The sequence below is a fragment of the Sardina pilchardus genome, chromosome 18, assembly GCF_963854185.1.
Source record: "Sardina pilchardus chromosome 18, fSarPil1.1, whole genome shotgun sequence".
In the NCBI taxonomy this organism is placed as follows: Eukaryota; Metazoa; Chordata; class Actinopteri; order Clupeiformes; family Clupeidae; genus Sardina; species Sardina pilchardus.
Window position 1 is genome coordinate 7,749,297 of NC_085011.1, and position 10,672 is coordinate 7,759,968.

The 10,672-nt window shown below is 51.6% G+C and overlaps 1 protein-coding gene across 1 annotated transcript; it reads right to left on the reverse strand.

The window, feature by feature from the left end:
• Window positions 1-4,570: 4,570 nt before the first annotated feature.
• Window positions 4,571-10,467, reverse strand: si:dkey-174i8.1 (arylsulfatase I). Its single transcript, XM_062520350.1, has 3 exons — window positions 9,772-10,467; window positions 7,932-8,264; window positions 4,571-5,756 (listed from the first exon to the last, which is right to left on the reverse strand). Exons 1-3 carry the CDS (start codon window positions 10,155-10,157, stop codon window positions 4,571-4,573), a joined length of 1,905 nt encoding a protein of 634 aa, XP_062376334.1. The 5' UTR covers window positions 10,158-10,467.
• Window positions 10,468-10,672: the final 205 nt, after the last annotated feature.

A 10,672-nucleotide genomic window follows, 5' to 3' on the forward strand; every position in this document is an offset into this window, starting at 1 on the left:
TTGCCAGAGGCAAAATAAGAGGATAATATGGTAGTGGTTGTTGTTGAGAAAGGGTGCTCTTAATGGATTTTTCAAGAACCTTCTGATAGAAATGTGTTCATAGAGTAGCCTAATTTTGGTGGTTCCCTAAGTACTTTTAGCAGTGAATATGTTTCGAGAAACCTTTACAACCCACAAGATAGGGTTATTCAAAAAGGAAATCGTGTTCTGTTGGAACCTTTTTAAGGGTTGATTAGTTCAACTTAATCTCTCGTCCTGTCTCATCGCCAGTGTAATTCTCATGCACTTCTCGATCTTTGAGCCTCCACATCATTTGAGGTTTTCCAGTAAGATGGGGGGGAGAACACACAGAATTCTAGTGAATTTCACTGACGTGTTCAACAATGACTCTAGTCTATACACGTCTGGCTTTGGACCAAAAACACTGACGGGAGCTCCATTACAAGCATTTAGATTGGCATGTTTCTGCTTTGCTATTTACAAGAAGCACACAAACACATTCAGTGCTTTTGGGTGTTGTCTACAAACGGGGCTACCATTTCTCTAGACAAATGTTTGACCACAGAGCACATTTTCATTTCCTCTAGGCTATGTATACCGATTGGTTTTAGCACATGCAAGCAGCATTAAAAAAAAAAACTCCTCTAACTAACTAAGATGAATGAAGGAAAACATGTGATAGGCCCAAGTCAGAACAATACCTCCTCTGTTCCTGTTGGTGTGATGCACCACATACACACCAACACACACACACACACACACCATTAGTTTATATCATTAATGTATGTGGCAGATGTCTGAGGTTGTTTTTTAGAACACTCGCCGTTGCGTATGATACTAACACGGCGAGTGAGGCAGTGAGTGAAGCAATTTAGGTCGAGTGCCAAACTGAACAGTCATTCCTGAATGACTCATCCAGTGTAAGGAGTTGGCTGTCTCCGTTTCTCCCTCCAGAACTTTCTGTCATTGGAAGGAAGGACCCATCGACTGAAGTGTTACTTGACTGGTGTGTGTCTGTGTGTGTGTTGTTTGCACATGTAAAGATGTCATCCCGTAATCACGCAAAGTTTTGTTCTATCTGTCTTTATTGAACACAGAGTACATACTGAAAGGTTGATTTATCACTCAGTGATGTTATCTCTAATTGTAAAGATTAAAGGTACGCCCACTGATTCTAATCTCCCACACTTTTTGTTATATTCAGCAAATTGTTCCTTTGTTTGTTCAGTGTGCAAATAAACCCTCCGGTGTTGGTACATAGCCCTGGCTCTTTAAATGGGAAACAAACAGAGTGGCTTGAACAGAACACATCTTAACAACATGCTGCTTCAGAAGCATGGAAGAGAGTGGCGATCAGCTGTTATATTCAAATATCAACAACCTTTCCTGAAACGGTGGTGGATTCAATGATTCATGAAAATGAAATATTATTTCATTGTGTATTTGAGTTAAATGAGGAGGGAAGCTCAAGCCTAGTGTATGCAGCAGCTTTCACAGTGCTCTTGAGGCCCTGCCAATGGCAGCATGCTGTCATAATTACAAACACACTTTATCCTCTCATCCCATCCTGTTAGCACAGAACAATGCTCTACAATCAGTTCTATCAAACACACACACACACACACACACACACACACACACACACAGTCACTCGCTGAAGAGTCTCTTTACTTATCTCAGTAAGCTAGGTTTTGGTACAAACATAGTTTTATAGCCCATATTCTTCTGCCTATCTTCAGACAACATGTGTCGTCTTACAGGCCTGTTACAATGTTGTAGTCTGTGGTATCTACAGGTCATAATCCAACAACACACTGATGCTCAAACCTACTGTACATCCATGAAACAATTCTAGGATGTATGATCTAGGATGATTCTAGGCTGAAGTGTGTGTTGTGAATGCAGAACGTCACTGTTCAGAGCCCACGGTCCAGGGCTAGACGTGGATCCTGAGTGTGCGGCGGGGCCACAAGCCCAGAGGAGACGGGGTAAGGCCCAGGCGCGCCCGTCTGCGTCCCGGCACTTCAGCTTCTATGACGGAACCACAGCAGCAAGGTCACGGAAGGTCATTCCCTCACAGCTGGCCTGCTGGAGAGCTTCCTCGTGTGTCACTGTTTATAAACCAAGACTGTCACGGTCAACCCCCCTCCTCCTGGAGAAATGTGGAGTATGTGTCACCACCACTCAAAAGGCTGCTGGCTTCTGCTTTCTTTCTCTCTTCTTGTTTCTTGTTTTCTTCTCCCCTATGGTGGGAGCCCTGCAGAGCCTTCTGTTCCCAGATCAGGACGACTTTAAAGTTCAAAAAGGTCAGGGGTTCTACAGAAAATGCATCTCCCCCCGTTAACATGCGCTCACATTTCCTCATGAGAAATAACCCAGTTTGGCCAACTCAAGTCCATCCTTGCAGCTGGGGTCATATATTTACGGTCTGGAACGAGCATTCCTGTCAATGCAACAGAAATGTGGTGAGGGAAAAAAAAAAGAAAGAAAGAAAGAAATAAAGAAATAAAACAAAGTTCTTTGTGATATCTGTAGCGAGATATAGGAGGTCAGCTCCAGGCCCCTGGTGCTTCACAGAGAGTAGCCTGGATGCCCAGGGGAACCCTTCCTCCCTTCTCCTCCTCCTCCTCACTTTATGTAACTGTCCGTTTCATATCTCATCTCCCATCCTGCCCATTACCTTTGAACCCGGCCAATAAAAATGGAAGGGAGAGAGAGAGAGAGAGAGAGAGAGAGAAAAGAACAACAGCGTGGTGGAGAGGTGGAGGAAGAGCTCGAGAAAGCACCAGCGGAGTGAGGAAGAGGAGAGCGACTCCGAGGAGTAGGAGGAATAAAGTGGTTTGTTTCGTAATATTTAAACAAGGCAAGTTGTGGTGATGCTAATGCAGAGAGAGGTACACAAGACACCGGTGAAGAGAAGGAGGAGAGAAGTTGGGGAGAGAGAGAGAGAGAAAGAAAGCAGGAGAGGAAATAGAAGAAAAAAGAGAGGAGAGTGAGAGAGAGCAGGAGAGGAAGGAAAGAAAAGAGAGAAAACAGGAGAGGAAGAGAAGAAAAGAGCAGGAGAAGAAAAAAGAGAAAACAGGAGAGGAAGGAAAAGAAAAGGAGTTGAGGGGTTGGGGCAAAGAGAGCGAGCAGGAGAGGAAGAGAAGAAAAGAGAGAGAGAACAGGAGAGGAAGAAAAGAAGAGAGAGACAGTGCAGGAGAGGAAGGAGAAGAAAGGGAGTAGAGAAGTTGGAGAAAGAGAGAGAGAGAGCAGGAGAGGAAGGCGACGAGATTAGGAGGAAGAAAGAATATTAGCTGAGCTCTGCGGAGTGCAGGCGAGGGACTAATGAGGCCAGGCTTAATTAAACACTGAGACAGAGTAGGGGAGAGAGAGAGAGAGAGAGAGAGAGAGAGAGAGAGAGAGAGGGGGAAGGAGTAGGGGGAGAGAGAGGAAAAGCAGAAGAGAGATAGAGAAAGCAAGAGAGCGAGAGACAGAAAGAGAGAGAGAGGGTACCTGCCGTTCCTCCCACGCAGACTGGTTCACAGCAATGGCTCTTGCTGCTCACACATGCATCTTTTATGTTGGCATATAAACCGATAAAACCCACACATAAACGTACATCCACACACACACACACACACACACACACACACACACACACACACACACACACACAGTAAAACACACATGACAACACACAAACACACATACGGTACTCTACATAATTGTTGATTTAAACTCCACCTGGGAGATGCTGTTACTGAACACAGGGGGATCCACAACACATTGTTTATTTTCAATAAGAAAATAGAACAGCACAAATGAAGAAATGCTTTTCAATCAATTGCACACTATAGGCATTGATTTTACCTTTCCTGTCTCAGTTCAAATATAGCGAGTTAATCATCATCAACCAAGGAATGAGGATGTAGTCAGCAGGTGAGGGTTGGTCATGGCGCCCCCGTGACTCGATATCTCAAGGACAGAGAAGGGGGGACTAGTTTGTTGAGGAGCGAAGCTATTAGGCAGGACAAGTGTGTGAGAGGTTCTGGAGGAAGAAGGGTGGTGTGTCTGTGTGTCATGGCGTCCATGGCATCGTAAAGGGAGGTAGAGAAGAGAGAGGGAAGAAAAGAGAAAGGGAGAAGAGAAAGGGAAGGAGAGAGAAAGGGAGAAAAGAGAAAGAGAACTGTTCTGTGATGTGAATGTCATCATGTGAGTGTGTCCATCTGTTGACAAGTGGGAAAGCCGTCAGCAGAAAAGCACACACAGAAACACACACACACACATCATTTTTCACTCACACTCTTTCACACATGTGCACACACATACGCGTGCACACACACACACGCACACACGCACACACGCACACACGCACACACACGCGCACACACGCACACACACACACACGCACACATATGCACGCACACAGTGACCTCCCACATTGGCCACAGTAAGGAAATAGGGGCTGGCCACAATGACTCAGCAGGGTTGTGTGACGCAACCCCCAGTCCTCCAGGCTCCTCTCTGCAACCACCCCTCCCCACCCCACACACACACACCCCACACACACACACTCCTCTCCCCCAGACTAAAAGAACAGTGAGGCCCTCTGCATGCGAAAGCCGACCTTCTTGAAGAGCGCGCGCAGCCTGCAGACCTTACAGTGTTTGACGGCCACGCGCCTGTAGGCCCCCAGGGCCAGGGCACCTCCGCCCAGCGCCGCCCCCCCGGACGCTGACGCCACCGCCGCCGCCGCCTCGTTCCCCCCGGCGCTGCCCCCGCTCGGCCCCTCCGCCGGCCCCAGCCAGGGCGCCCACACGCCTCCGCGGAGCTGCGGGTCGGCCAGCGGGTCGTCGGGCGGGTTACGCGCGGGCACGGCGGTGCGGTTGTACTCGGCCACGCGGCCCATGAGCAGGCGCACCACCTCGGGCCGCGCCTCGGACAGGTCGCGGCGCTCGTACGGGTCGGCCGTGACGTTGAAGAGCCAGACGGACTTGGCGCGCTGGTCGCGCCGCTTCTCCAGGCCCTGCCAGCCGGGCGGCGGCGGCGGCGCTGCGCCCTCCTCCTCGGCGGTCAACGTGTGCGGCGGGAACCAGTCGCCGTCGCCCATGGGGCCGGTCAGCAGCTTCCAGTCTCCGTAGCGGAGCGCCGCCCGCACGCCCGTGTCCCAGACGCCGAAGCCGCGCTGAAGCCTCAGCGCCCTCTGCTGGGCGGATTCGCCGGCGCGCCGCGACACTGGGTCGATGTTGAACAGGATCTCGTTGCGCGGGCACGGCAGGCCTTCGCTGATGGCGCCCCACACGTCGTGCCCGTCCAGCCGCCGGTCTTTCGCCCCCGGCGCCCTGGCCAGCCCCAGCAGCGTCGGGTACCAGTCGGACACGTGGATGAGCGCCCGGCTGACCGCCTCGCGGCGCTTGAGCAGCGGGCTGTGGACGAACCCCACCGCCCGCACGCCGCCCTCCCAGTACGAGCCCTTGCCGCCGCGCAGCGGCCAGTTGCAGCCGCCCGACAGCGGCTGCCCGCCGTTGTCCGAGGAGTAGACCAGCACGGAGTTGCGGTAGAGGCCGCTGGCGCGCAGCTGGCGCACCACCTCGCCCACGGCCTCGTCCACGCCGCTCAGCATGGCGGCGTAGTGGCGGCGCGGCCGGTTGCCCAGGTCGCTGTGGCGACGCAGCAGGCGGGCGGGAGCCTGCAGGGGGGTGTGGAGCGCCTGGAGCGCCACGTACAGGAACAGCGGCGTCTGGGCCGGGTGGGAGCGCAGGATCTGCTTCACCCTGATAGGGGCGGAGGAACACATGGAGGAGAGGAGGAGGAGGAGAGGAGGAGGAGAGGAGGAGGAGGAGAGAGGATAGAGGAGGAAAGGAACAGGAGAGCGGAGGAGAGGAGGAGAGGTGGAGAGGAGAAGTGAGGACAAGAAAAGAGATGGGGGAAAAGAGAGGAAGAGAGAAGAAGAGAAGTGAGGACAAGAAAAGAGGTAGAGAGAAATTGAGGAGAGGAGGAGAGGAGCATGTAAAAACTCCAGAGACATCTGCAGGTCACAGAAGCAGCCGGTGTAACAGACACTTTCATTTATTCATGTATTCAGTAGGCAAACACTTCTAGCCAAGGCGGGAGACAGAGCACAATTGAAACAGATAACTGATAAAGGCAGCGCCACGCAAGTCCCGCAGAATAACATTTCCAGTAATTGAACAGATACAACCCTAAGATAGCTGCAGCGTCTACCAAGAGCAACCCATCTGCTAGACTCAGAAATGCATTACGGCCTGACATGCATCTCACCTACAAGGAATTTCCTTCACTTCTGAACTATTAGGTCACCAGGCAAATATGTGCAGTTGTCCAGTGCAGGCTAAACCACAACTTCCTTCACCGGCACTATGATGAATGCATACTTATCCCATTTGTCATTGACAGGAATGCCACTGCATTTGTGCAACATGCAGTAAACCGTTTCCTATGAATAATCTAATCCTAATCCTAAAAATCATTCAGTGCTTCTATATTAGCACAAGATTCTTTCACTAATCAATCTCATTTCTCATTCCATTGTGTGTGCATGTGTGATTATGCAAGTCAAGTGTTTGAGCTATGACCCCTTTAATAATCTGTGATTATGAGTGTATCCATATGTGTATGAGCAAAGTCCTTTTAGTGTGAGTATGCTCCCGCCCCACTCGGTCCTGCCCTCTTGCAGTGTCTCTCCACATCCAGCAGGTGGCATGTGTGGGATTGGCTACACTCCTGCACGACTGGAACCAGCCCACTCTTCGGCTCCCCAAATTCACAAGGAACTAAACACCAAGGCCATTGCACGTATCGCTCATGCAGTATCCCTGGACATTACCCACCCACTCAACCGCTACTTCCCACTCCAACCCTCTGGCAGGAGGTCTAGAAGCATACGGAGCAACAGAGCCCGCTTCAGCAGAAGCCTAATCCCCTCAGCCATTCAAATACTCAACAGGACAAAACCTCACTGACAAATGTATGCAGTGCAATAACGTATGTTTTCTCCCATCTACTCACAATGATATATGTAAATGTCGGTGTCAAATGTACTGTAAGAAATATGCAGAGTATGTCTGTGCCCTTCTCTATGTCTTCGACCATGTACAGTATGTGCCATCCCTGGGCCTGTGACGATGAGCGATGACGTGTTTGGAAAATCTGAAAGAAAAAAATCCCTAAGGGGACAACTAATAAACTAACTAACTAACTTAAATAGCTGGCTGCTGGCTGTAGTGAACCCTGACCCTAAGCCTGACCCGTTGGCTCTGACCTGCTCTGCGGTAGTCAGGGGCACCGTCAAGCAGAGGGCAATTCCAAGGGCCCGGCCTTTTGTTTATTGACGGGCCCAATATTGTAGCTAATTCTTTCATAGGACCTGAAATGTCATTGCCGCTCCCTGTAGTGGAGTAGTTGTGTGCGTGTGTGTGTGTGTGTGTGTTTGTATATGTGTGTGTGTGTGTGTGAGTGTATGACCTCTCGGTGTAGAGCAGCGTGGAGTAGTTGTGTGTGTGTGTGTGTGTGTTTGTGAGACCTCTCTGTATAGAGCAGGGTGTGGTTGTGTGTGTGTGTGTGTGTGTGTGTGTGTGTGAGACCTCTCTGTGTAGAGCAGGGTGTAGTTGTGTGTGTGTGTGTGTGTGTGTGTGTGTGTGTGTGTGTGTGTAAGACCTCTCTGTGTAGAGCAGGGTGGAGTAGTTGTGTGTGTATGTGTGTGTGTGTGTGTGTGTGTGTGTGTGTGTGTGAGACCTCTCTGTGTAGAGCAGGGTGGAGTAGTTGCCCCTCAGCTCCCAGGCGGGCCTCTCTCCGTTGTGTCTGTGTGTGTGTGTGTGTGTGTGTGTGTGAGACCTCTCTGTGTAGAGCAGGGTGGAGTAGTTGCCCCTCAGCTCCCAGGCGGGCCTCTCTCCGTTGTGTCTGTGTGTGTGTGTGTGTGTGTGTGAGACCTCTCTGTGTAGAGCAGGGTGGAGTAGTTGCCCCTCAGCTCCCAGGCGGGCCTCTCCCCGTCGTGCAGGTCAAACCCACAGGCCTCGGCGCCGTCGCAGCTCTGGTGCGTGAAGTGGTCGCCGCTGCCCGTCAGCGAGCCCAGGAAGCTCTGGAAGCCGCGCCCCGTGGGCAGGCACTCGGGGTGGCAGAAGCCCAGGTGCCACTTGCCCACCATGTGCGTGGCGTAGCCGGCCTGCCGCAGCCGCTCGGGCAGAGTGGGGGCGTCCGGCGGCAGACACAGCGGCTGGCGCGAGCGAATGATGGAGTGCTGGAGCCCCGTGTGGATCTGGTAGCTGAGAGGAAGAGGAGGAGGAGGAGGAGGAGGGAGCGGTCAGTATGGGCAGAAGAAGAGTATACGCAGGTGGACAGTTTGGAGGACGTGTGTGGAGATGCGTGAGTGTGTATGAGCATGGGTGTGGGCAGGTGTGTGTGGTGTCTGGTAGCTATGAAGAAGAGGAGGAGAGGGGGTAGTAAGTACAGACAGAGGACGAGTATAAGTGAGCTGCATAGGTGAGGTGTGTGTGTGGACGTTTGTGTGTGTACTGTATGTGAGTGTATATAACTGCAGTAGTAGCTCAGAAGAGGAAGCAACACATGTGGAGACTGTTGGTGTTTGGACACTCTCCTCCTAATAATAGGCAACACGTTTTAATCGTTCATCTACAGTAATCAGACTATTAGGTGCCCGTCCTGCTATTGTTTGTTAGTTCCTGGTTTGTATAAGCGTACACGTGTGTGTATTTGTGTGCTTGCTTAGATTAAGATAGCAGAAGTGAGTGTGTTTATTTCTTAGTGTGTGTGTGTGTGTGTGTTTCATGTGTGAGAGAGCATGTGTGAGTCGTGAGTGTATGAGTCGTGAGTGTGTGTGTGTGACTGTTTTGAAAACAAGCCAAGAACAAGGCGCAGAGAGAAGAGAGCACACACTGACACACACACACACACACACAGACAGAGAGAGAGAGAGAGAGACACAGAGAGAGAGAGAGAGAGAGACAGAGAGACTGAGAGAGAGAGAGAGAGAGAGAGAGAGAGACAGAGACTGAGAGAGAGAGAGAGAGAAGAGAAGACGGCACGTCAGCCAGGGATGATGGATCAAACAGGAGCAGCTTTGTGATGGCCGCCCCGCGCTGGCGCTGGTGCTGAGAGGGCAGTATGCTGCTCTGCACCACGGCCCGGTGACGGACAGACTGCACTGTACCGCACTGCCTCTGAATCAGCAGCCAGACGGGGACCGCCACAGCAAAGCCTCTTCCCTTCCCTTCCCTGGCACACCGCAGAGGATCACACACACACACACACACACACACACACACACACACAGAGAGAGTCGCCACGTAGCGCAGTTGAAAGATTACCTTGTGAGCTGCTACGGTGTTACTGTCAGGAACACAAGAGACTGATATGAATGGGAAGGGGAGACCTGACCCGACTGTTTTTATTTACTGCTACTGTTTGTTGTGATACTGTTTGCCGTCTCAGTCATGGTTGGACTGGATACACAGAGCATAAAGATCATGCAATTCTATAATGTACTATAGTTATTTTTACAGTGTAGCAAAACCAGACTCATACTGTAGTATAATTACACACAAACACATACTGTAATAAGCAGTCAGCAGACCTTCAACTATATTTTATTGTACATAGTGACTGGGTGTCCATTTTTTCACATGCCATAGTAACCTATAAAATACAGATGAGTGGGCTTTGTTGTATGTATTTTAGAGCTACTGTGTGCATTGGGGGGAGTTACTGCTGCAGTGGGTGCATTTGAGGGGCACGACCAGGGCTGCTACTCACCGCCCGGTCATCAGCTGGCTCCTGGACGGTGAGCAGATGGGCTGGACGTAGTAGTTCTCCAGCTTCACCCCCTCAGCCGCCAGCTGGTCCAGCATGGGCGTGCGGATGTCCGAGCCGTGGTAGCCCACGTCCCTGTAGCCCTGGTCGTCCACCATGAAGAAGATGATGTGTGGAGGAGGCGGTCGTCGTGGTAATAGTGGCGGCGGCGGCAGTGGCAACGGCAGCGGAGCGCTCTGATTGGCCACGCCGCTGGGGGTTTCGGAGACGAGCGCCGTGTCCGTGTGGCCCAATAGCAGGCAGGAGAGGTAGCCCAGAGTGGTCACCCTGAGCAGGGGGACGTTGGGGCGGGATGCGGGGTGCCTCCCGGTCACCTTCATGGTCACCATGGAGCCCTGCCCCCTCACTGGTTTGAGGGATGCTCCTTAGCTGGCCAAACCCAAATCCCCTGCCTGTGGCTTTCACCAACGACTGGTGCACAAACAAATTGAAAAAAGTCTAAATCCACAGTAATCTACAGAAATTGTATTAGATCCAATCAGAACAGAATCACCCTCTCTTTAAAAAAAAAAGCATCCATCAAAAACGGACAAAACCATCCAGCAGATCCCTCTCCTTATTATTGGGGCACTTATCCATAGGTGGCGAGCCCCAGTACATCCCCGCTGTGTGGGAGAGATGGACGGTGGTCAGTCAGTCAGCGCGACTGGTCAGCGTGAGTCCTCTCTCTGTGTGTCTGGCGCTGGGTAAGGTGCTGGGTGAGAGAGCCGTGAGTCTGGGACCCAGATGCCTCCGAGGATCCTGGGAGAGACGTCTGACTGGCCTTTAACAGCGGCCCGTCACATTCCACTGCCCCCTCCCACCGGCTACCTGCAGCGGCCAAGACACACACGCCAGCAGCATG